General features: G+C 41.3%; 1 protein-coding gene across 1 annotated transcript; it reads left to right on the top strand.

Annotated features, from left to right (window-relative positions):
* tekt4 (tektin 4) lies at positions 1-26,587 on the top strand. The gene is made up of 6 exons (XM_072559846.1): positions 1-707; positions 8,976-9,046; positions 12,835-12,978; positions 22,207-22,429; positions 25,829-25,983; positions 26,347-26,587. Exons 1-6 carry the CDS (start codon positions 174-176, stop codon positions 26,561-26,563), a joined length of 1,344 nt encoding a protein of 447 aa, XP_072415947.1. The 5' UTR covers positions 1-173; the 3' UTR covers positions 26,564-26,587.
* Positions 26,588-26,899: the final 312 nt, after the last annotated feature.

Raw genomic sequence — 26,899 nt, 5'->3', positions numbered from 1 at the left:
CAAACCGGAGGAACGACAATTGAATGAAGTGAGGAGAGTGTGATACAGGCAAGGAGTGCAACTGGGTGTGTGCTGGCTGGAGGAGACCAGGGTTCAAACCCTGCTCAGGGCACAAAGATTTGTGTGCATTTTGTTTAAAAGGAGAGTTGGAGGGACACTGAACCATTGCAACCATGTCTGCTACAGAAGTTCTGATCACCCACCCGCAGGTTTCTCGCTGCATTCCCGAGGAGGAACTGCCCTGCAAACCCTACTGCATGATCCGGAATGAAGGGCTGCACTCCTCCGCTGGCCTGGCCACTGCAGGTTTCAGGACAGCCAAATACCTGACTGAGGAATGGCTGCAGAACAACTACGCCAAATATTACCAGGCATTCGCCGACCGGGACACGGCGGAGAACGTGCACAACATGTCCAAGACCTTGATAGCCGAGAGGGAGCGGCTGACCCAGGAAACCCAGGCCACCTCCACCAAGAAGCTGGGCGAGAGGCTGCAGGACATCTTCTTCTGGAAGTCCGAGCTGAAGAGGGAAATCGAGGACCTGCTGGCCGAGACCGAGCTCCTGCTTCAGCAGAAGAGGCGCTTGGAGATTGCCCTGGACGCGACCGAGATAGCCATGTTCATCTCCAAAGATAACCTGCAAAACAGGGAAAGGCGTCAAGGCCCCGATCTGGTCAAAGACAGAGTGGAAGACGAGCTGCTGAAGGTGAGAGAGAGAGAGGGGTCAATGCAGTCGTTGTTCCAACGCTTACAGTGAATTGTATTGCTGCAAAGGGCCTCAGGTTTCACAGTCATCGTCCCACAGTCAAACTGTGGAAGGGAGCAGAGAGACTGAGGGGGTTCCCAAGTGCCCAGGGCTCCTGGATACTCACAAATGGCAATGGATTGACATAATTCACCTGAAGGGGGTCCGAGTGAAAAACGATTCTTGGGCTCAAAGGCTGTGGCCAGTAGAGGCTTTTGTTATTTTTAGTCAGTCTGACCCAGGCATAGTATGACATGGCTTCAGGGTAGGTGTGACTTCAACCCGAACTTTCTGGCTGAAAGCTGAAGGACATTATTAAGGTGGCACGGTGGCTCAGTGGTTAGCATTGCTGTCTCACAGCGTCAGGGTCCCAAGTCTGTGTGGAGTTTGTACATTCTCCCTGTGTCTGCGTGGGTTTCTTCCGGGTGCTCTGGTTTCCTCCCACAGTCCAAGAGGTGTGCAGATCAGGTGAATTGGCCATGCTAAGTTGCCCCTACTGTAAGATGCGTTAGTCAGATGGAAATGTGTCTGGGTGGGTTACTCTTCTGGCTACTCTGGCTTTTATTGGTAGAGGAATTGAGTTCCGGAGTCCTGAGGTCATGTTGCAGTAGTATAAAACTCTGGTGCGGCCGCATCTGGAGTATTGTGTGCAGTTTTGGTCGCCATACTATAGGAAGGATGTGGAGGCACTGGAACGGGTGCAGAGGAGGTTTACCAGGATGTTGCCTGGTATGGTAGGAAGATCCTATGAGGAAAGGCTGAGGCACTTGGGGCTGTTTTCATTGGAGAAAAGAAGGTTTAGGGGTGACTTGATAGAGGTGTACAAGATGATTAGGGGTTTAGATAGGGTTGACCATGAGAACCTTTTTCCACGTATGGAGTCAGCTATTACGAGGGGGCATAGCTTTAAATTAAAGGGTGGTAGGTATAGAACAGATGTTAGGGGTAGATTCTTTACTCAGCGAGTCGTGAGTTCATGGAATGCCCTGCCAGTAGCAGTGGTGGACTCTCCCTCTTTATGGGCATTTAAGCGGGCATTGGATAGGCATATGGAGGATAGTGGGCTAGTGTAGGTTAGGTGGGCTTGGATCGGCGCAACATCGAGGGCCAAAGGGCCTGTACTGCGCTGTATTCTTCTATGTTCTATGTTCTATGTTCAGAGGGTCGGTGTGGACTGGTTGGGCTTAAGGGCCTGTTTCCACACTGCAGTTCATCTAATTACTGCAAGCCCCTCTGGACCAGGCTTGTATGCCTTTGAATATGACAGACTGAGGGGTGACCCAATTGTAATGTTTTAGATACTCATTAACAACCTGCTCAGGCATGTTATGATCCATGTCTGAGGTAGATGGGATTTGAACCCATTCCTGCCAAGTGGGCAACTACGACTGCTCCACAACAGCCCGTAAATTTTCTGACAATGGTATATGGCCAAGACCAGTTAAGAGTCACCCACACTGCTATGGGTCTGGAGTTAACACTGGGGGCCAGACTGTATAAAGATGGTAAATTTCCTGCCCCAAAATTGTTGATGTAAGCCCCTAACAGTGATGTCTTTACAGTCTATTCAGTGATGTTTTTACATGCCTCTGGCACAGTTGGGATTTGAACCAAGGCTCAGCCACTGAGACTCAAGACTTTCTGAATCAGGCTTGGATACAGTTGGATGTAGAAGACTGAGAGGTGATTGAAATGCAATGTTTAAAATGATTCAATGATTTGATAGACAGATGTTCAGAAGAAGGAAACAATATTCGAATTAGAGCTAGGCTATTCAGGAGTTGTGCCGGGGGGGCATTGCTTAACTGAAAGGGCAGCAGAGAGATGGAACACCAACCCCACACCCACACACACATAAAAACCTGTTTAGGCTTCAAAGTGGACTTTGATTTGTTTTTGTTCAGCAGGTGTACCAAGGAATGTGGCACCAAGGTGGGTGGATGGAGTTCAAATATGTATTATCACTAATGCTTTTTTTTTAATGGTGAAGCAGATTTGAAGAGCTGAATGCTTTATTTCCTGTTCCAATGTTCGGTTATTTCTGACTGTATGACTGTGATATGCTCTTGGGAAATCAACTGGTTCCTGTGCAGTGTCAAGCTGAGTTTAAAAAGTGCCCAGGGGCAAGTTAACCCTCTGAGGCACTTCCTCAACTTCATCAGAATTTTAAAAAAATGATCTGAGAAAGTGGAAGCTCTGAACCCATTGATTAGTTACGTTGAGAAACTCGCTACACGAATATGAATGTGTAGCCTGCAAAGCTAAATTAATGCCAGCAGCTGTTTCTACACCACGGCGACTGGTTTTAGACCATTATATCACATTGTAACAGCATCAAGAACATTCCTTCAGCATTTAGCAGCAGCATATCCCAAGATACTTGACAAAAGCTTTTTCTGCCAAAATCTGATGTTGAACCACTCAAGAAAGTAGTAAGACAGGGAAAGGATGTTTGTTGAAGAAGCATCTTAAAGGAAAATGGCGAAGTAGAGAGGCAGACAGCTTGAGGGCAGGAATTCTAGAACTTAAGGCCAATGCAGTTAAAGGCAAGGTTGCCAGTGGTGGAGCTAGAAAAATCGGACATTGTGCACGATGCCATAATTAGAGATGCACAGAGATATTTGAGGGTTGTAGAACTGGAGGAAATTACAGAGATGGGGACTGGACATGAATGTGGACGGCCTCGTAAATGCTTGCAGCTGGTATTTTCCAAATTCAGTGTCACATTGTCACTACTTCCTGATTCACCTTGTTTTTTCAATTATTCCCATCCTGATAACAGTAGATCTTCAACTATTTTTCCTAATTAGAATGAGATGACAATGACAACATGTCATGTGCTTGGAGGGGGCGGTGCCAAGTTATGCTGCCCAGATACAGCTCTCTCTCGGACATGTGCTGAGCCACCAATAATTACACTGTTAGAAGCTTATATCAACACTTTTGGGGAAGAAAATTTACCATCCTTACACAGTCGGGCCCCTGTGTAACTCCAGACCCACAGCAGTGTGGGTGACTCTTAACTGGTCTCTGCACTATTCTTTTTACATACTTATTGAAGCTTCCACTTTTATGATTCCTTGCAAGTTTGCTCTCATACTCTATTTTCCACAGTTAATTAATTTCTTGGTTCTCCTTTGCTGAATATTAAACTGTTCCCAATCCTCAGACTTGCTATTTTATCCTAACAACTTTATACGACCCCTCTTTGGCTCTAATCCTGAATTTACTCTTGATTTTAGCCAGGGATGGGCACTTTTCCTGTTGTGTTTTTTCAACCGAAAGGAATGTGCAACTATTGAATTCAGACATTTCTTCCTTAAATATTAACTTTTGCCTCTCCCCCAGCATGACTTACAACAAATCACACAATCTGTAGCAACCAACTCAATCCCTCATAACATTATTGTTCCTTTGTTTAGATTTAGAACCCTAGTTTTAAATTGGATAATTTCACCTTTTAGCTGAATGAAGAATTCTATTAGGTTATGATTACTCTTCCCTGAAGATCACTGCGTAACAAGATTATTAATTAGCTTCTCATTGCGCAAGACCAAATCTACAGCTGCCTGTTCCCTACTTGGTTCCAGTACACAATTCAGGATTTCATCCACCATCATATTATTGCTAATGTAGTTTGCCAAGTCCAGATGTAGATTACTGTAGCACCCATGTTATATGCATTTCTAATTTTCTGTTTAATGTCATCTGTTAACTCACCACTACTATTTGACTACTCCCTCTAATGTTTTCTGCCCCTGGTTGTTTCTGAGCTCCACCCAGACATCTAGATTTTCTGTGCCAGTGTGCTTTTTCATTATTGCACTGCTTTCATCTTTTATTAGAATGTTAAATGATCTGTTTGTTTTTTTTGCTTCTCCATCCTAAAGATTGGATACTAATTTCCCAATGCTGTCACCCTTCAACTATGTAATTGTGCCGATTCATCGCTATTTGTGCTGTTAATTCATCCAGCTTACTGTGAATGACCAATGCAAAAAAAAACTTTTTTTGTTAACCTATTTTCTAATCAACCTGTTCAGAGATGTTACTACACACATTTAAAGCAGGTGGGACTTGAACCCAGGCTTCCTGGTCCATGGGTAGGGAGACTACTACTGCATCTCAATTTAGAAACAATAATTTTTAATTTTGTCTCTTTAACATTTTTGTAAACTGACCCTATTGGTTGCCATTCCCGTTTCAATTGCCTTCCATTTTTGACTTCAACACTTTGTTTCTATCTTTGTTTCTGTCTCTTGTGTCTCCCTGCTCAGGTCCTTGTCCTACTGTTACTTTCCCCACAGAACTAGCAAATGCTTCCATGAAGATATCGGACCTGGACCTGATATGGTGCAACTTGTCTCGGTCCTATCTTCCCTAGAATCAGTTCCAATTTCTCAGGAATCTAAATCCCTCCTGCCTACACTAGCTCTCCAGCCATGCATTCAGCCAGTCTATTCTTCTATTCCTGATCTCGCTAACATGTGGCATTGGGAGTAACCCTGAAATTAGTACCCTTGAGGTCATGCATTTAATTGATTTCATACTTCCCTGTATTTTGCTTGTAGGACCTCATCCTGCTTTTTACCTATATCATTGTATTAACATGGACCAGGACCTCTGCTTGTTTACAAGTCCCTTCAGAATGTCGTTCAGTGGCATCTTTGACTTCAGCACCAGAGAGGTAACATACCATCCAGCAGCCACAGAAAAATGTGTTGCTGGAAAAGTGCAGCAGGTCAGGCAGCATATTTAGAATGTTTTTGGTACTTACTGTCTTTAATTTCCAATATGGCTAGGAAGAACTGTTTGTTTAGTGTATGGATTCTTCTGAGGATGAAGAACAGTAGAGGTCCTTTGCAGGTCTGTGAGAGTGTTGTCCTGAGCTGGGGTAGGGCTGACTGCAGGGAATGTAGGTAGATTCGCATGGCTGCAAGCGTGGAGTGGAGGATCCGGAGGGAGGTCTGTTGCTGGAGGCTTCAGATTAGGTACTGGTTGTCCTGGTTGGGTACAAATTTTGCTGGTCTGAACGTAGTCCGGGGGGTGTATCTGGTCATAAGGTCATAGAGATCTACAGCATGGAAACAGGTTCTCTTCCCCAACGTGGCCATGCCACCCAGTTTTCAACACTAACCTGGTCCCATTTGCCCGTGTTTGGTCTGTATCCCCCCATACCTATCCCATCTATGTACCTGTCTAAATGTTTCTTAAATGATGAAATTGTACTCGCTTCCACCAATGCATCTGGCAGGCTGTTCCAGACACTCATCACCCTCTGTGTGAAAAAAAATCCACCCCTCTGGGCCCCTTTGTATTTCGCCACTCTCACCATAAAACCTATACTCTATAGTTTTAGACTCCCTCACCCTGGGGAAAAGCTGTTGGTTATCTACCTTATCAATGCCTCTCATGATTTTATAGACCTCAGTGTTCTCCACTCCAGGGAAAAATGTCCCAGCCTATCCAATCTCTCCTTATAACTCAAACCTTCCAGTTCAGGTAGCATCCTAGTAAACCTTTTCTCAGTCTTTCTAATTTAATAATATCCTTTCTATAGTAAGGCAACCAGAACTACACACAGTATTCCAAATATGGCCTCACCAAAGTCTTGTACAGCTGCAACAAGACATCCCAACCCCTGTACTCAATACTTTGACTTAATAAGAGTCAGAGGGGTTCATTAGTCGATGGGTTATTTAAAGACATAGCATGTATAAACTACAGCAAGTCAATTTAAACTCTAAACTTCATGTTCACTAAACACTTGTAATCATGTTTCTAATTTGCAAACAAGAAAGAGAGTGTGCAGAAAAGTTTAACAAGGATGTTGCCGGCACTGGAGAGTTTGAATTTTCGGGAGGGGCTGAAGAGACTAGGGCCTTTTTTATCTGGAGAGTTGGAGGCTGAGGGGTGACCTTCCAGAGTTGTAAAAAATGACGATGGGCATGGATATGCTAAGTAGAAAAATCATTCCCGATATTAGGGGATTCCATCAATAGAGGGTACAGGTTTAAGGTGAGAGGGGAAAGATTTAAAAAGGACCCAAGGTGTAACATTTCAGACAGAGGGTGGTGTATGGAACAAGCTACCAGAGGAAGTGGTAGAGGCGTGTACAATTAGAACAGTCAAAAAGGTACCTGGATAGATACATGAAGAGGAAGGGTTGAGGGGGATATGTGCTAAATGCTAGCAAATCGGACTAGGTCAGATTGGGATTCTGGTTGGTGTGGACGAGTTCTGTTTGACTCTATGACTCCATAAGAAAAAAGGCCTTTGATACCCTTGCTTCTGAATCACTTAATATTCTGGAAACATAATGTTTGTTGTTTAATCTGTGAAATGTCATTGCTGTATTGAACAGAGGTTAGCACTGTTTTCATTATACTGAGACTGCTATACATATTAAAGACATAAAGCAACGTGTATTTAGCATTTGATACTGTATTTATATTACTTTCATAATGTACTCAAACTGCTTTCATTGTCCGAACCCCTTGAGAATGTCATAGCCTGATTACACGTTCACAATTATCAATAATTCTATTGAGCTTCAGCTCTGTTCAACAATCCATTGACAAATTTTATGTCCACAGTGCTTTATGTTAGTAACTATCAAATCCTGAATTTCCATACAGCTAAGTCCAGAACTGGTCATTCTAAATTGATACAAACATCCAATCAACATTGTTAGTTTCACTTTCTTTATGTGAAGGTCAGTCATTTTGCAAATGTTGGATCACTGTCACATCTATTACAATTCAGTTTCTAGTAATTTATGTACAGACACCATCAGATTAATGGAACAAATAGCTAGACCATATAAGCAATTGTATCATCAATGCCTGCATCTCATAAATTAGGAAAGCTGTGATCTGGAGCAAATCAAAAATAAAGCTACCCTACATTGTGCAGAATGCTCCTAGGGATCAATGTTCAGGTCACCATAAGTTGATGGCATCCGTAGGATTTTATTCATACGTTTTAGAGAAATGGGGAAGCAAAGAGAAATGAGGCAGACAAGTAATCAGAATTTCTGGAATAACGTGCATGCTGAAAGAATTTACATCCATAAAGAACCTTTCACAATTGCGTGCTGAATCACATTACAGGCAATGAGGTGTCGTCACTGCTGTCATGTAGGAAAAGCAGCAGCTAAGTTGCACACAGCAAATTCCCAAAAACAGCATTGTGACCTTGTAATGTTTTATCTTGCAATATTGATTGAGGGATATGTATTACTCAAGAAATAATTACGAACATGAGAATTATGAACAGGAGTAGGCCATTCAGCCTCTTGAGACTGCTCTACCATTTGATATCATCAGGGCTGATTTCTTCTCAGCCTCAACTCCACTTTTCTGCTCGCTCGACACAAACTTTTAATACGTTACTAATTAAAAATCTGTCTCCTCTTTAAATTTACCTAATGTCCCAACATCCATTGCACATCCGGGTAGTGAATTCCACAAATTCACCTTTGAGAGAAGTAATTTCTCTTCATCTCTGTTTTAAATCTGCTATCCCTTAGTCTACAAGTAAACTTCCCATTCTAGATTGCCCTACATAGGAAACAGCATTTCTACAAATACTTTGTCAATCCCTTTGGCATCTTATATACATCAATCAGATCTCCACTCACTCTTCTAAACTTGAGACTATATTAACCTAAAGTGCTCAATCTCTCTTTTTAAACTCATGAGTTCTGGAATCAATCTAGTGAACTTCCTCTGAACTGCCTCCAATACAGTTACATGCAACTGAAATAAGTGGACAAAAGCTGTATGCAACACTCCAGGTGTGATGTCACTAATGCCTTGTGCAATTGCAACAATACTTCGCTACTTTTATACTCTGTTTCTTTAGAAATGAAAGCCAAAATTCAATTTGGTATTCTGCTACCTTTGTTCAAAAACTTCCAGGGATATTTCTCATCCACAAGCAAGTGCAGACCAATCCTTTGAATAAAACTTCATCTGAAAGATAGCACTCACATAAAGATTGGAGTGTCAGCCTTGTTGTCATGCTGTAGCCCTGGATTGGGACTTGAGCCAATGAATTCCTGTTCTACAAGGGTATTACGCACTGTAGCAGGCTGGTCCAAGTTACTGAATTGCTGGTGTCAATGAACACATACCTGGTATTTACAATAGTTCACGCTAGGAGTACCAACCAGAACTGGGCCATTTTTGAATCAATGTCTGATTAAGTTCTTTCTTTTTAATGCAGGAAGTTGATTTGATTCAAAATGTCCAAGGAGTTTTGAAGCGAACTTTGGATGAGGTCAACAAGCAGATAAGGTAATTTACTTATCAGGGACAGAATGTTATCAGATTCATTACTTACTGATCACCCTTCCAGTGCACTCTCTGCTATGTTTTGAATTTCAAGTTATTTATCTACATTTTAAGGGACATTAATTCACAGAGAAGTCTTAAATTTACAATCAAAACCATTGCTCAATGATTATGAAACATTATGGCTAAAGTTTTAAACCTAATATCAGAATCCTTTTTAAAAAAAAAATCAATTACAAATGATTGTGACTGATCCTATTTTGTGGGTACTTTTATAATTCATGTTTTTTTTCCAACTCATGGTGAATTAAATGGATAAGTTAAATGAATTCAGTGATTATACTATATTGTCACTAATTTAGATGTAGGGTGTCAGAAACTAGAAAATGCAAGCTGACACTGACTGGGCGAGTATTTCCACTACAGATTCATCCAAAGAATGGGTAAGAATTTAAAACGTTTGAGCTGAAGTAGACCATATTGCCTCTAGGGCCAATAAGGTCCTGACTGAGTTTCCAGATCCATTCCACTTTCCTGCCCAATCCCAATCTTGTTTCATTCCCTCTTTGATGCAATAGTATATTACTGTTGGTCTTGAATGTACTCAATGATTGAGCAGCCACAGCTCTTTGGGGTAAGTCGTTCCAAAGGGCAAGGAATTCCAAAGATTCAATTCCATACTCGATGACTTATCCTGACACTATCACCTCTAGTTCCAGACTTGCAATCGGGGTAACGACCTCTCAGCATCAACTTTGTCAAGTCCTGTGGGAATTTTAAATTAGATCAGCTCTCATGTTTCTAATCTCTGGGAAAACAGAGGCTCATTCTAGTCATGCGTAAGTCCTCTTATCTCAGGCCCTATTCAGAGACTTTGATGCTTGAAGAAACATATACCTCCACCTTCTAATTAAATAAGTAGTTAATTCTAGTGGAATGTTCGGATCATATCGAAAAATACAACACATTGGGAGATCACTCTGCCTATTATGCCCATGTTTGTTCTTTGAAAGTGCTATAAAATTAATCTAATTCCATTGCTTTCTCCCCGCATAAAAATATTAGATAACAGTTTTTCAGACTGGAGGCCTGTGATCAGTGGAGTGCCACAAGGATCGGTGCTGAGTCCTCTACTTTTTGTCATTTACATAAATGATTTGGATGCGAGCATAAGAGGTACAGTTAGTAAGTTTGCAGATGACACCAAAATTGGAGGTGTAGTGGACAGCGAAGAGGGTTATCACAGATCACAACAGGATCACGATCAAATGGGCCAATGGGCCGAGATGTGGCTGATGGAGTTTAATTCAGATAAATGCGAGGTGCTGCATTTTGGGAAAGCAAATCTTAGCAGGACTTATACACTTAATAGTAAGGTCCTAGAGAGGGTTGCTGAACAAAGAGACCTTGGAGTGCAGCTTCATAGCTCCTTGAAAGTGGAGTCGCAGGTAGCTAGGATAGTGAAGAAGGCATTTGGTATGCTTTCTTTTATTGGTCAGAGTATTGAGTACAGGAGTTGGGAGGTCATGTTGCGGCTGTACAGGACATTGGTTAGGCCACTGTTGGAATACTGCATGCAATTCTGGTCTCCCTCCTATCGGAAAGATGTTGTGAAATTTGAAAGGGTTCAGAAAAGATTTACAAGGATGTTGCCAGGATTGGAGGATTTGAGCTATAGGGAGAGGGTGTCTTCCCTCGAGTGTCGGAGGCTGAGGGGTGACCTTATGGAGGTTTACAAAATTATGAGGGGCATGGATAGGACAAGTAGACAAAGTGTTTTCCCTGGGGTTGGGTAGTCCAGAACTAGAGGGCATAGGTTTAGGGTGAGAGGGGAAAGATATAAAAGAGACCTAAGGGGCAACCTTTTCATGCAGAGGGTGGTACGTGTTTGGAATGAGCTGCCAGAGGCTGGTACAATTGCAACATTTAAAAGGCATTTGGATGGGCATATGAATAAGAAGGGTTTGGAGGGATATGGGCCAGGTACTGGTAAGTGGGACTAGATTGGATTGGGATATCTGGTCGGCATGGACGGATTGGACCGAAGGGTCTGTTTCCATGCTGTACATCTCTGTGACTCTATGACTCTATTTAACACTTTAAAATAGTTACCCAGTTCTGTTTTAACTCTTGAATATACTTCATCATATTTTTGGGCAATGCATCTTACTTTTGTACAACCTTTCAAAATGTAAACTGCAACAAAATCAAGACAGATGGTTTCCATGTAAATATAATTTTACCAATCTCAAATAGCACACATAGAAGTAAAACCAAAAGAGGATGATGGTGCAGAACAAGTCAAACAGTCACTCAAGGATGGAAACATTCCTATTAGACACTGACAAATTGATTCTGCGTTTCGACTTTTTTCTGGCTTGGCTTAACTGTTTTCACTCAAAAGTTAACATGCAATCAAAAACCACGGGTTCAATTTGTATATGTACCACAGAATCTACTCTGTTTCAAGGCAAGCACTTTTGCTGTTCAGGAACTGAGGCAGATGCATGAACAACTGCTATCTAAAATAAGAGAAAATAGCAAAGCAAAAACCCCCAAATTAGCACTAACAAAGTAAAGGTGAATAAAATGGGCCAGAGGTTACATTCTGAATCAACATTGTAAACCTCTGATGCACCCAATGGTACAGACGTACCTCGGGGCCAGGAGGCCCAGACACAATTCACACTTTCTTTGATGTATCATACTAAAATACAAATATTGCACGTACGAAACAGAAAATTCTGGAAATACTCAGCAAGTTTGGCAGCCCCTGTTTAAGGAGGACCAAAGTTAACTTTTTAGGTCAATGATTTTTGTGTTATTAGAACAGGGAAAAGTTAGAGTAATAGTAGGCATGTGAAATGCAGGGAGGAGGACAAAGGGGAAAATCTGTAATAGGGAGGAAGGCAGGAGAAATTAGGAGACAAAAAGATTCATGATGCAAGGACAAAGGGAGTGACAGGAAAGTTAGCAAACGGTGTAAATAAAAACCAAAAGAACTGCAGCTACTTTAAATCAAAAAGAAAAACAAAAATTGCTAGAAAAACTCAGCAGGTCTGGCAGCATCTGAGGAGAGAAATCAGAGTTAACGTTTCGGGTCAAGTGACCCTTCTGAAGGAGATGTGAATTGCAGAAGCATGAACAACTGCTATTCAAAATAAAAGCGAAAATAGTGAAAAAAAGACAAAAATTAGCACTAAAAAAGTAAAGGTAAACAAACGTCTGGGGCCAGAGGTTACAATCTGAAACATGAGCTTCAGAGAGTTTATTAATTGAGGTGTGGACTCAAATTCTTGTTTTTACTTTGTTCAACTGAACTCAGTCGGGTGCATCAAGTAGGCTAACAGAATCAGCTTCTACTCCAAAAGGCAGAGAAATGAATGGAAATTTTTAATTACTATCTGCTAACCCTAGCTGGAAAATATCTAAAGGCTCATTGGTCAAGAAGAGCATTAAGAGTAGTTTTGATGCTACTTGTGGCCAACAAAACAGCTGATAGCCATTGATCAACAACCTAATGAAAATAGCTACTTTTGCAGCATATTAGACTCACTGCGCACAACACATTCATTTTATCTCTAGTGTTTACTAAAGCCTGAAAGTAAACAATAACTTTTTTTCAGAAAAGTGAGCTCAGCCATTAACACAGCAAAAACTTATTAGGATTTGTCATCGTGGAAGGCACTGCACATTTTCCTTAACAAATTGTAGTTGAAAATTATTAATGTATTTTCTCCTCTGGTATTCTTCCATTGTATTAATGGTGCACCATAAACTGTTTGTTATAGGAAGAACAGAGATGCCAAGGAGGTCCTGGAACTGGATTGGTCGGACAAATACGAAGCATACAAAATTGATGTCAAAGCCGGAGGCCTCAACAACCAAAGCACAAATATTCAATTCCATCCAAACTCTGCTAAGTTTGAGGACAAGTAAGGCAAACTGTAATTCATGTTCAGAAATCAGACAATGTTGACAGGTCCTTCTGATGCTGTAGTAGCTTGTAAATCAGATTCCATCCAATTAGAACAATATTTATCACCTCAGATTAATAACACGTAGAATCGCATGGCCAAACTAGAGCCTTAAGTTCTGGCAAAATTCATTTTGACAGGAATTAATGAAATCCAGAAAATGCAATGTTAAGAAAAAGTGATCTGGACAAGTGAGATCCGAGACACAGCTTGTCTTAGACAATTGAAATTTCGTTTGTCAAATGATCCAGCTCTGTGCTTGTCAACAAATTTGCCTTGACTTTAAAGCAAAATGCTGTGGATGCTGGAAATCTGAAAATAAAACCTGCATCTTATTGTCAAGAAATGGATCTGCTCCTCTCCACAAATAGCACCTGAGTACTTCCAGAGTTTTTTGTTAGTGTTACACTTTTTCCATGTTGACATAGGAACAGTCACAACCGGAAGTCAAATCATTTTTCTTTTGTGAGGACTCTTGCTGAAAGTTTCTCGACAGTTACTTTTCGATTTTCAGGGTTTACTTTCTCATTTTCTGTAACTCATTTGCTAGGTGATGTTGTTACATTGTAACAATGCTTTCTGAATTGATATGATTTTATATGGGGTATTTGGACTCACAGCAGAATTAGTATGACTTATAAATATCCATGATAATGATCAACTCTCCTCTAAAATCAAAGCCACAACATTTGAGTAAAGCATTAGTTTCTTAGGCACTAAAGTACTTAAATTGGTACAAGGTAACAGGCATAAGTTAACAAAAGATCTATTTTAAAGTTTCCTGACACACAAAAAGCTATTACCCTCAATATAACTTTTACAGATTGGTTACGTCACAGCTATAAAGTCTCCATAGCGAAAAAAACAAAATGTTTTATCCAGGCACTTACAAACACTGGGTATTTTCTTAATCAGCCTTTTCAGAGATGTTTTAATTCATTCACGGGATGAGGACATTGCTGCCTGGACCAGTATTTATTGGCCATCCTTATTTGCCTAGGGGGCAGTTAAGAATCAACCACATTGCTGTAGGTCTGGAGTCACATAGAGGCCAGACCAGGTAAGGATGGTAGTTTCCTTCCCTAAAGACAATAGTGAACCAGAAGGGTTTTTCTGACAATCAGCAAGGGTTTCATGGACATCATTAGATTCTTAATTCCAGATTTTAATTTTTTTATTAAATTTTGTTATTGTGTATTCCTGAAGTAGGTGGGACTTGAACCTAGGCCTCCTAGCTCAGAGGTAGAGACACTACCACTTCACCACAAGAGGGATGACTTACAATCCTCTTTACTGGATTCCAATTTCACATTTAAATTTAACAATTGACAGTTTTCATGACAGTAGACCCATTACATTTTCCACTGAAGTGGCTCCTGAATTTCTACAGCCTCAAACTACTCATTCCACATTCATTATTCTATTAACTTAAAGTTTTCTTGGATCTTACCTGAGTGTACCTTTGTTGACTGGTCTAAAACTGTTCTCTTTCCTTTGCAGCTTCCTTCCACCCCCTCTTACCCCAGACACTTCTTTGAAGCTCCTTCTTCCGTTGAATAGCTTGCAGCCTCCTTCTTCACACCCATACACCTCTTGCAGCTTCATTCTCCACCCTTATATCTCCTGTAGTTTCCTTCTCACCCTCTTGCACTTCTTACAGCCTGCCACACTCTCCCAACCTTCTTCACCTTCAAGTGCCACTTGCAGCCACCATCCCGCACCACCCCCACCCCCCACTGATCCAGACTTGCCAACATTGCATTTCATTCTGGAGTCTCAACACATGATCTTGCGTTGCTAGCTGCCCCTCCTACCCTGTCAATCCTCATGGCATACCATTCCTCTGCACCAGTTGGAGAGTGGGCAAACTCTTCTTCATCCAACTGGAACGTTAGTCTTTTTTCCCTTTATTTTTATCAAGCCAAAAATATTTCTTCAAAGAGTTTGCAGTAAATAAAGTAAAACACTTCACTTAATCGTTTAATGATTTTTTTCCACATAGGGTGCGAGGAGAATATTTTCCTAAACAAACCTGGAGGGTTGAGCATGGCCTATCCTCAGCATGGGCTATATGCTCTTGCTAAGTACTAACTACAAGCAGTTGGCAAATCACACTAAAGCCTAGTGATCGAATGTGGACTACGAAATATTGTAGCACCCAAGAGACCAGGCCCAAACCAGGAGGAATTGATTTCATTTAACTCCCTGATTCCTGGTACACAGGTAGCTGTTGATCAACACATAAACGTAAGCAGGGAAAAACGCAGTCGGACACAAGGAAGAACTCGCTCTTATATATCAACTCAACAAACTTTTGTAGTGACTGTTGTAAATATAGGTGTGATGTCATTACATTCCTTCAATCAACCGAAAAGACAAGCTACAGAGTAAATCTCACTGACGATTTTAAGCAGCTCCTGTCCCCAACCCATCCTGACACCGATTCTTGGATTTTAAGATTTTGATAGAACAAAATTATCTAGACACAATTGGCTCAATCACAAACCTGCTTATTAAAATAAACCTCTTAATGTCCTGTTACAAAACCTTTGAACAGGTATAAATTGCACCTTGATTAGTTTGTATAATTTAAATCTCTCCACAATTTAATCTCAGCTCCCACCCCAAAGCACACAAAATCACCACAATGTATTTGTAAAAAGAAATGTTTATCACAAAACCGGAGGCAAAACGTCATGTTTATGCTCAAACACTATGTACTTAAAACCCAAGCCCTCCAGATTTGGTTGCTACCCTGAGGTTACTTTTACCTCTCAACCCCAATATTGCTTGGATTTGGCAGATAACTCATAGTCCATCATGTGGTTGGGCAGAGCAGACTTATAGGGCTGAATAGTCTACTTCTGCTCCATATACTGTAGTCCTTCCAGTGAGAACTGTAGGTCCAGGAGCCAGTTTGACTGTTCCTGACCTTCCTTCATGACTGCAAATCCTTCCAGATAGGATCATTACAACTTGCCTGATCCACTGACAATCCTCAGCATGGCTGGTCTGTCCAACATTGGATGCTTAAATCATATTAACCAGCCATGACCCTTCTTCCAGCTGTAGTGCAATTGTTTCAATCTCGCCTGACACCCCTTTTTATAATGATTCATGGTGGGGGGAATCCTACACATCATAATATTTTGTACACTCTACTGTATATTGTAAACATGTTGGATGTTAACATGGTGTAAAATGGTACTGGGCCACTAGAGGGTGCCTGTGGACTTGTTTTGAGTTGTATTGAACAAAATAGTACTGAACAAATAATGGAAAAATACTGTATGATAAAACAAGAAAATAGTTGTTTAACATCTCACCAGAAAAGTGCACTTCTGGCAGTATAGCACTCCTGCTAACACACTGACCTGTCAGATTAATTTGGATTTTAATCATCAATAAACCCTGAGCTCGCTGACCTCTATGGGTGCCAGGAAGGCATTACTCAATATTAAAATTCACATTCTTGCTTTAAATCCATCCATTGCCCTATAGCTCCCTGAACAGGGAGGCAATAGCCAAGTGGTACTATCACTGGACTGTTAATCCAGAGACCCGGGTTCTGGGGACCCGGGTTTGTATCCTGCCATGACTGATGGTGGAATTTGAATTCAATAAAAATCTGGAATAAACAGTCTAATGATGATTCATTGTTGATTGTTGGAAAAACCCATCTGGTTCACTCATGTCCTTCAGGGAAGGAAGCTGTCATCTTTACCTGATTTGGCATACATGTGACTCCAGACTGACAGCAATGCAGTTGACACTTAACTCCCCTCTGGGCAATTAGGGACGGGCAATAAATACTGGCCCAGCCAGCAACGCCTTCATCCCATGAATGAATTTAAAAAGTCACGGCAGTAATGATTGCTGAGGGACAAAGGGTGGTTGAAAACAAGAGGAAACAATAACTGAAGAAAAATACAGTTGACAACCATTGATCACTCCTTAGCAGGAGCAAATTACTGCAGATGCTGGAATCTGTACCGAAAACAACCAATGCTGGGGATTACAGTGGGTCAGACAGCATCCATGGAGAGAGAGCAAGCTAATGTTTCACGTTTTGATGACTCTTCTTCAGAGCTGAAGTGAGCGTCCCCTTCTGAAATTGCTGCACGCTCTCTCAGGCCCAGCGCTAACTTTGTTAACCAACCTGCCGACAAAGGTGGTGCTGTTGTAGTCTGGTGCACAGACCTTTACCTTGCGGAGTCTCAACGCCAACACTCGGACACTTCTTCCTACCATCCCTCGGATCCTGACCCCACAGCTGAACGTCAACCCATTGTTGCGAGGATGCTACAGGAAGGATAGAAAGAGAGGCAAGAGAGGAGGGGGAGCATTTTTGATAAGGGATAGCATTACAGCTGTGCTGAGGGAGGATATTCACGGAAATACATCCAGGGAAGTTATTTGTGTGGAACTGAGAAATAAGAAAGGGATGATCACCTTATTGGGATTGTATTATAGACCCCTCTAATAGTCAGAGGGAAATTGAGAAACAAACTTGTAAGGAAATCTCAGCTATCTGTAAGAATAATAGGGTAGTTATGGTAGGGGATTTTAACTTTCCAAACATCGACTGGGACTGCCATAGTGTTAAAGGTTTAAATGGAGAGGAATTTCTTAAGTGTGTACAAGACAATTTTCTGATTCAGTATGTGGATGTACCTACTAGAGAAGGTGCAAAACTTGACCTCCTCTTGGGAAATAAGGCAGGGCAGGTGACTGAGGTGTCAGTGGGGGAGCACTTTGGGGCCAGTGACCATAATTCTATTTGTTTTAAAATAGTGATGGAAAAGGATAGACAGATCTAAAAGTTGAAGTTCTAAATTGGAGAAAGGCCAATTTTGATAGTATTAGGCACGAACCCTTGAAAGCTGATTGGAGGCAGATGTTCGCAGGTAAAGGGACAGTTGGAAAATGGGAAGCCTTCAGAAATGAGATAACAAGAATCCAGAGAAAGTATATTCCTGTCAGGGTGAAAGGGAAGGCTGGTAGGTATAGGGAATGCTGGATGATGAAAGAAATTGAGGGTTGGGTTAAGAAAAAGAAGGAAGCATATGTCAGGTATAGATAGGATAGAGCGAGTGAATCCTTAGAAGAGTATAAAGAAAGTAGGAGTATATTTAAGAGGGAAATCAGGAGGGCAAAAGGGGGACATGAAATAGCTTTGGCAAATAGAATTAAGGAGAATCCAAAGGGTTTTTACAAATATATTAAAGATAAAAGGATAACTAGGGAGAGAATTGGGCCCCTCAAAGATCAGCAAGGCGGCCTTTGGTGGACCCACAGAAAATGGGGGAGATACTAAATGAATATTTTGCATCAGTATTTACTGTGGAAAATGATATGGAAGATATAGACTGTAGGGAAATAGATGGTGACATATTGCAAAATGTCCAGATTACAGAGGAGGAAGTGCTGGATGTCTTGAAACGGTTAAAGGTGGATAAATCCCCAGGACCTGATCAGGTGTATCCGAGAACTCTGTGGGAAGCTAGAGAAGTGATTGCTGGGCCTCTTGCTGAGATATTTGTATCACCGATAGTCACAGGTGAGGTTACGGAAGACTGGAGGTTGGCAAACGTGGTGCCACTGTTTAAGAAGGGCAGTAAAGACAATCCAGGGAACTATAGACCGGTGAGCCTGACATCGGTGGTGGGCAAGTTGTTGGAGGGAATCCTGAGGGATAGGGTGTACATGTATTTGGAAAGGCAGGGACTGATTCTAGATAGTCAACATGGCTTTGTGCATGGGAAATCATGTCTCACAAACTTGATTGAGTTTTTTGAAGAAGTAACAAAGAAGATTGATGAGGGCAGAGCAGTAGATGTGATCTATATGGACTTCAGTAAGGCATTCGACAAGGTTCGCCATGGGAGACTGATTAGCAAGATTTGATCTCATGGAATACAGGGAGAACTAGCCATTTGGATACGGAACTGGCTCAAAAGTAGAAGACAGAGGGTGATGGTGGAGAGTTGTTTTTCAGACTGGAGGCCTGTGACCAGTGGAGTGCCACAAGGATCGGTGCTGGGTCCACTGCTTTTCATCATTTATATAAATCATTTGGATGTAAGCGTAAGAGGTACAGTTAGTAAGTTTGCAGATGACACCAAAATTGGAGGTGTAGTGGTTACCTCAGATTACAACAGGATCTTGACCAGATGGGCCAATGGGCTGAGAAGTGGCAGATGGAGTTTAATTTAGATAAATGTGAGGTGCTGCACTCTGGAAAAGCAAGTCAGAGCAGGACTTATACACTTAATGGTACGGTCCTCGGGAATGTTGCAGGACAAAGAGACCTTGGAGTGCAGCTTCATAGCTCCTTGAAAGTGGAGTCACAGGTAGATAGGATAGTGAAGAAGGCTTTTGGTATACTTTCCTTTATTGGTCAGAGTATTGAGTACAGGAGTTGGGAGGTCATGTTGCGGCTGTACAGGACATTGGTTCGGCCACTGTTGGAATATTGTGTGCAGTTCTGGTCTCCTTCCTATCGGAAAGATATTGTGAAACTTGAAAAGGTGCAGAAAAGATTCACAAGGATGTTGTCCGGGTTAGAGGATCTGAGCTACGGGGAGAGGCTGAACAGGCTGGGGCTGTTTTCTCTGGAGCGTCGGAGGCTGAGGGGTGACCTTATAGAGGTTTACAAAATTATGATGGGCATGGATAGGATAAATAGACCAAGTCTTTTCCCTGGGGTTAGGGAGTCCAGAACTAGAGGGCATAGGTTTAGGGTGAGAGGGAAAAGATATAAAAGAGACCTAAGGGGCAACTTTTTCACGCAGAGGATGGTAAATGTATGGAATGAGCTGCCAGAGGGTGTGGTGGACGCTGGTACAATTGCAACATTTAAGAGGCATTTGGATGGGTTTGGAGGGATATGGGCCAGGTGCTGGCAGTTGGGACTATATTGGGTTAGGATATCTGGTCGGCATGGACGGGTTGGACCGAAGGGTCTGTTTCCATGCTGTACATCTCTATGACTCTATGACCAACCTCATTATCTCTGGAGATCTTCCCCTCATTGCCTCCAACCTAGTAGACTCCTAACCCGGGACCGCCCATTTTTACCTTCTTCCCAAAATCCACAAACCAGACTGCCCCGGTAGGCCCATCAAATCAGCCTGTTTCTGCCCTGCTGAGCTCATTGCCTCCTACCTTGACTCTATATTCTCTCCGCTTGTCTAGACTCTGCCCACCTACACCCACGATTCCTCTGATGCCCTCCAACATAGTGACAATTTCCAGTTCCCTGGTTCTAACTGCCTCCTATTCACCATGGATGTCCAATCCCTCTATACATCTATTCCCCACCAGGACCCCATCCAGTTCCTGGATTCTTCCTTAGCTAGAGTCCTGAACACCCCCTGTCCACCACCACTCTCCTCCACCTGGCTGAACTTGTTCTCTCGCTGAACAATTTAACTCATCTCACTTCTGCCAAGTCAAAGGAGTGGCAAAGAGCACCCACATTGGTCCCAGTTCTACTTGCTTCTTTATAGGGCATGTGGAGCAATCCTTGTACCCAGTCCTACACTGGCCCCTCCCATAACTCTTCTTTTCAGTACGTCAACTACTGCTTTGGTGCTACTTTTTGTTCCTGACAGGACCTTGAAAATTTCATTTATTTTGCCTCCAATTTCCATCCCCCTTTAACTTTCACATCGTCCATTTCCAACACGTCCTTTGCTTTCCCTGACGTCTCTGTCTCCATTTCGGGGATTGACTGTCCTCTGCCATCCATTGCAAAGCCACTGACTCCCATAGCTACCTTCCCTACAGCTCGTCACACCCCACATCCTGCAAGGACTCCATCCCATTCCCCCAGTTCCTTTGCCTAACTCTCATTTGTTCGGCTGATGCCACCTTCCAAACCAGCACCGCTAACTTGGCTTTCTTCTTCCATAGCAGTGGTTTCCCACCCATGTGGTTGACAGGGCCCTCAACCACCTCCAACCTAACAATCATATTTCTGTCCTTGCCCCTTTCCATCGCCCTCAACAATGTGATTCAGTACCCCTTGTCCTCACTTCTCATTCCATCAGCCTTCATGTTCAAAGGATCATTCTCCACCATTTTAGACAACTCCAGCACAATGCCACCACCAAATATATCTTCCCCTTACTCCCCGTGTCTGCATTTCACAGGGATTGGTCCCTCTTGGACACCCTAGTCCATTCCATGACCACCAACACCACCCCGCTTCCTGCACTGTACTTCCTGCAATCTTGTGAATTGTACTCGCTGCACCCAGTGTGGCTGACTCTGCACTGGAGAAACCAAACGTAGTCTGTGCACAGCACTTCCCGTAGCTGGTCATTTTAACACAGCAGCCTGCTTGCATGCCTACTTGACTGACATCAGCATGCTGCAATGCTGCAGGGAATCACAGTGCAAACTGAAGGAACAACATATCATCTTCAGACTCAACACTTTACAGCCTTTTGGACTTCATATTGAGTTCAACACCTTCAAATTGTGAACCAACCCCCCTTTCTTCCCTTTCTTTTAGCTTTACTTATTACATTCTCTGTCACCATATCCTTTGTTCCCTCCCCTTACCCCAGTGGGACTGTCTTCTCTTTTCATTCTGGCAGTTAGACACGACACTGTTCTGTCATTCTCACATTCCAATCACTTAATCTATCAATATCTTTTCTCTGACAGCATTCCACACCACACCATTACCACAGCTCCCCCCCAACTATAGCATAAGTGCTGCCCCCTCCACACTTCACTTCAGCTGTGATGGAGAGTTGTCTAGACTCGAAAAGTTACCTGTCTGATGCTGTCTGATCCGCTGTGATCTCCAGCATTTGTTGTTTTCAGTTTGATCACTACTTAGCTGGACAAGGGTTAATAAGGCAAATTTTCACTGCTTTGCACATTTGCATGAACTTGTTAAACCAAACGTGCCTGACAAGAACTGAAAGTATCCATTGATCCGGTGACTTTCTGACTTTGTATCAGAGAACACTAACCACAGAAACAAGCCGCTAACATGATAGTTTGTGTTATTAATGCATATTATTTGATATTTGTAGAATTGTACAGCACAGAATGAGACCATTTAACCCATTAAATCTGTGCTGAGTTTTCTAAAGAGCAAACAAGACAGTTCTGGACAGAAATAACCACTGAGTCTTGATGCTGCTTTATTTTATTTTGACCTCACAGCTCTTCAACTCCGCAGACTTGGGCTGAGTTCACCCATTGCAACATTTATAAAGCTGAACAGGAGCGAATGGCCTCCATTAATCTTCGTGCTCTGGTTGACAATGTGTTACTTGAGACCTCGCAAGATCTGCGTTGTCAGTATGACCGTGTCAACGCTGCCTTTCACCAGCGTCTGGAAGAACTTAATGATGCAAAGGCTAAATTGGAGTATCATCTGAGAAGGGTACATTTCTGGTCAACTGTTTCTGGTTCATGTCTACTCGCAAACCACGCCAAACATCTCACCCTCAAACTGGAGTTAACTTAATTAGAACCGTTCATTACTGCTGTGGGAGGATATTCTTACGAGCTAATTTCTAACTGTTTTAACCTGAATTATCAAATAATTTAATTAAGAAGATTTGAATTAAAACGAAGTGTGATCTGTCAGCATCATGGGAAGCAAAAACCTACATGCACCCACTGAGGCTTCTATTGAGGCAATACTTAAGTTGGCTCTCATAACATTAGAGCTAAATGTGGGTAATGTATTACTGAAAAAAATTAACAGACAGTTATTACAGCTCCTATATCATGTCCCTAAATGCGCACATTAGATCCTGGAATGAAACCTGGCTTGATAGATCATGTTTCATTTATTCAATGTGCTGATCATTCACTGAGGCAAAAGCATACAAGGCTGCAGATTTTCTTTAATAATACAATGTTTATTACAGTGAAGTGAAAAAAACAAAATAAAATTAAACAAGCTAAATAAAGAAAAATCAAAGGAACTGCAGACGCTAAAAATCAGAAACAAAAACAGAAGTTGCTGGGAAAACTCAGCAGGTCTGGCAGTGTCTGTGGAGATAAATTAGGGTAAATGTTTCAGGTTCAGTGACCCTTCCTCAGGGTTCACAGATGCTGCTGAGCTTTACCAACAATTTCTGTTTTTGTATCTAAATGAAAGATACAGTCTTAAAGCATCTGGCAAAGTGAAGTTGATACCTAATCCCCAGGCCCATTACTTTGCAGAATTAAATACAGAGAGATTATCCATCCAATTTAAGACTTTTAAATTAAATCAGCTGAATCTTCCCAGTCATTTCCTGAATAGCTACAAAATTGAAAGCTTAGAGTGAATTAGTATTTCAATAAGCTTCCAATTTCTAATCAAATACTCCTGGTCTGGAACTTATTCAAACTAACATTCTATGAAGGTAATCTATTCTCTGAACTTTCCAATATTCCTTTCTGGAAGAGATGTTATATTGCGCTTCTGACCCCAGTCAAGCATCCTCCCAAACCTGCTGCAAACCTCCAATCTCTGTTTTTCCTAAACTAAAATTAATTTGTGACTATTCTAAACCAAAAACAAGTTAATGGCCCTCATTGCTTACTTTCTGATTGTAAAACCAGTGCAATGTGAAACTTCAAAATAATTTTTGAAAAAAACTGTGGACACTGGAGATCTGAAACAAAAACAGCAATTGTTGGTAAAACTTAACAAGTCTGGCAGAATCTGTGGGAAGAAAGCAAAGTTAACATTTTGAATCTAGTGACTCAATAAAGGCTCTTCATTGAGTTAACAGACTCAAAATGTTAACTCTGTTTTCTTCCCACATATGCTGCTAGATCTGCTGAGTTTTGTCAACACTTTCTGTTTTGTGCAATACAAAACATCTTCCATTTACACTCTGTAGGGTGTTCCCTGCTCTCTGACACCTATTGGTTTAGGTCATTGCTCTGGAAAGACTGATCTAGCTACTTTTTAAACCCTTCACAAAAGTAACCAACATCCGTGTGCCACTAGTTTGAAATCCCAACTCTAAATGTGATACCATTCATCACAACATATACTACAGTCGCAGACACTTCAAGCATCTGGGAAACAGTAAGCCATTTTGTTATAAACAAAATGATTCTTCCAACAGTGTGTTGTGCTTCATGTGGTCCCTGTTCATGGGCTATTGCTATTGGGATGATAGAATAATATCTGACATTGTTCTGCTGAAGGTTGATTTATTTGAAGTGAACAGTAGAGACTCTTTACAACCTTAGGAATGTTAGATACAATTACTGTTGCCCAGGTTCTCTAACTCCCTCCATGAGAAATGTCTCGAAACAGACAGACACATGAATTAGAAGCATGAATAGGTCATTCAGCCAATCAAGTTCACTCTGCCTTTCAATGAGATCATGGCTGATGTATTTGAATTCCTAATTCCCATCTATCCTCAATAACTTTGATTCTCCTGCCTAACAATGTCCATCCACCTAAATATATTCAATGATCCTGCTTTACAGCCTTTGGAAGCAGAGACTTCCAAAGTCACAGAATGCACTGAGAGAAGGAAATTTTCATCATCGTTGTCCCAAGCGTATTCCCTTAATTTTAAGTTAATTTAGAAAACCTCCTGGTTCTGTACTCACCTACAAAATTAAACGTTTTTTCCACATTCACCTTGTCATCACAACTCAAGATCCGATCAAGTCATTTTTCATTCAAAACGCCATTTATTCTTCTAAACTCCAGTGGAGACAAGTCCATTTTTCCCAGCCTATCCACATAAGACAACCCATTTAATCAAAGTTAAAAATCACACAACACCAGGTTATAGTCCAACAGGTTTAATTGGAAGCACTAGCTTTCGGAGCACTACTCCTTCATAAGCTACCTGATGAAGGAGTAGCACTCCAAAAGCTAGTGTTTCCAAACAAACCAAATGGACTATAACCTGGTGTTGTGTGATTTTTAACATTGTTCACCCCAGTCCAACACCAACCCCTCCAAATCATGACTATTTAATCAAGATATCAATCTAGTAAACCTCCTCTGAAGCTCTAAGTCTTACAGAAAAACTTACTTTTATCCTGCACAAGATTCACTTTTAAAAGTCTAAAATTATACAGAACATTCTTTAGAATGCTATCTTTTTTTGAAAAAAATTTCTGTAATATAAATATACATTTAAAAAGAAAATACATGCTCAGCTTATTGTGTAGAGATTTCACAGGAATTTGAAGAATTTTAAAACATTTGTTTTTGTCCCATTTTCTTTTAATGTGTCTATTCAGTGGTATTTTCTGTGTTTCAATTCTGATCTCTTGAACAATATTGAGGGCTATGCCTTCAGTTGCAATTAAGCTTTGGAATTCCCTGCCTAAATCTCTCTGCCTCTTTACCTCTCTCTCCTCTGTTATGATGCTCCTTAAAAGCTACCTTCTAACCAAAATTGTGCTTACCTGCCCTGATATCTTCCTATGAGGCTCAGTGTCAAATGTTGTTCGTTAATATTTCTGTGAAGCACTTTGGATTGTGAATTTAACTCTATAAGTGCAACTTAGAAGTGGTAAACTGTTATTGCAGCAATTCAATTAATACTAATGACTTTAGCAATGGCACACATTTTATTGTCAATTAAAACCTCTGTTTTATGTTCTTGCTGGTACAATGTTCCATGTTGGGAGCCTTATCCCTCAAAATGAGATCCATTGTGGGCATCAGTGGAAATTTAGTAGACTTGTAGTTTTCTCCAAAAGGAAAATGACAATAACTGTGTGGATTAAGTTCAAGTAAAGTGAGTGAAGACTCTTTGAGACTGTAAGCGGACATCTTAATCTTATTTTTCTCTCTGAACAGACACTGGAGCAGATTGCAGACCAGGAGAAAAACATCGCTCATCTAAAACAGGCCATAAAGGACAAAGAGGCCCCATTAAAGGTCGTTCAAACTAGACTTTATGAGAGGACCTACAGGCCCAATGTGGAGCTCACCAGAGACCCTGCTCAATTTAAGTAAGCCAACAGAATGTTTGGGAGAAGGGGGATCTGTGTTCTGGTGGTACTAATTTTAATGGTTACTCTTGCTATTCTATCATGTAGTGGTTACATTGGTTACTCTTGCTATTCTAACATGTATTAGTTACATTGGTTACTCGTGCTATTGTATCATGTAGTGGTTACATTGGTTACTCGTGCTATTCTATCATGTACTAGTTACATTGGTTACTCGTGTTATTGTATCATGTAGTGGTTACATTGATTACTCTTGCTTGTCTATCATGTATTAGTTACATTGGTTACTCGTGCTTTTCTATTGTGTGTTTTTATCCTGGTTCTCACTGACTGTGCCCAACTTTTGTCTCCTACCATTGACAGCTTGATATGTGAGGCTGGTGAAATTGAGGAATCCATCGCTCTCTTGCAAGAGAAACTCCGAGAAGCCCAGGCATCCCTGGAGAACTTGGAAAATACTCGAATGACACTCGAGAAGGAAATTGCAATAAAAGTAAACAGTATATTCATTGATAGTGAAAAGTGCCTGAAACACCGTGAACGATACCCAACCGTGATTAGACTTTCAGGTTATCAATAAACAATATAAAATCACACACTTCACTTGAGCAATAATATTTTGATTTTCCATGGAATGAAAAGCTATAAGCTGCAGCAAGGTATTGTACATTTAGGTAAAAGCAATCTCACTACATTTGAACAAATCAAATGAAATCATCACTCAGTTATCATGAACTTGACGGCCACATTAAACATGCTGACTATCAAGATGCATTATCAGCGACTGAATATTTTTGTTGATGTTGTCATGATCTTCTTTGCTTTTTGTTGAATCCAATTTAAATGAACAGAGTTTAGAGCATGGTACAGGGGTCTCATAGAAACCTATAAAATTCTAACAGGACTAGCCAGTGCA

The sequence above is a fragment of the Chiloscyllium punctatum genome, chromosome 40 (genome assembly GCF_047496795.1).
Source record: "Chiloscyllium punctatum isolate Juve2018m chromosome 40, sChiPun1.3, whole genome shotgun sequence".
Classification (NCBI taxonomy): Eukaryota; Metazoa; Chordata; class Chondrichthyes; order Orectolobiformes; family Hemiscylliidae; genus Chiloscyllium; species Chiloscyllium punctatum.
The sequence above is the reverse complement of the archived record's forward strand: the minus strand, read 5'-3'. Positions and strand labels throughout refer to the sequence as shown.

Bases quoted from the DNA above. Each gene is read 5' to 3' on its own strand.
- tekt4 (XM_072559846.1), top strand. From the start codon at position 174: ATGTCTGCTACAGAAGTTCTGATCACCCACCCGCAGGTTTCTCGCTGC. The intron at 9,047-12,834 runs GTAATTTACTTA...TGTTTGTTATAG, and splicing joins GAGGTCAACAAGCAGATAAG to GAAGAACAGAGATGCCAAGG. The intron at 25,984-26,346 runs GTAAGCCAACAG...TACCATTGACAG, and splicing joins AGAGACCCTGCTCAATTTAA to CTTGATATGTGAGGCTGGTG.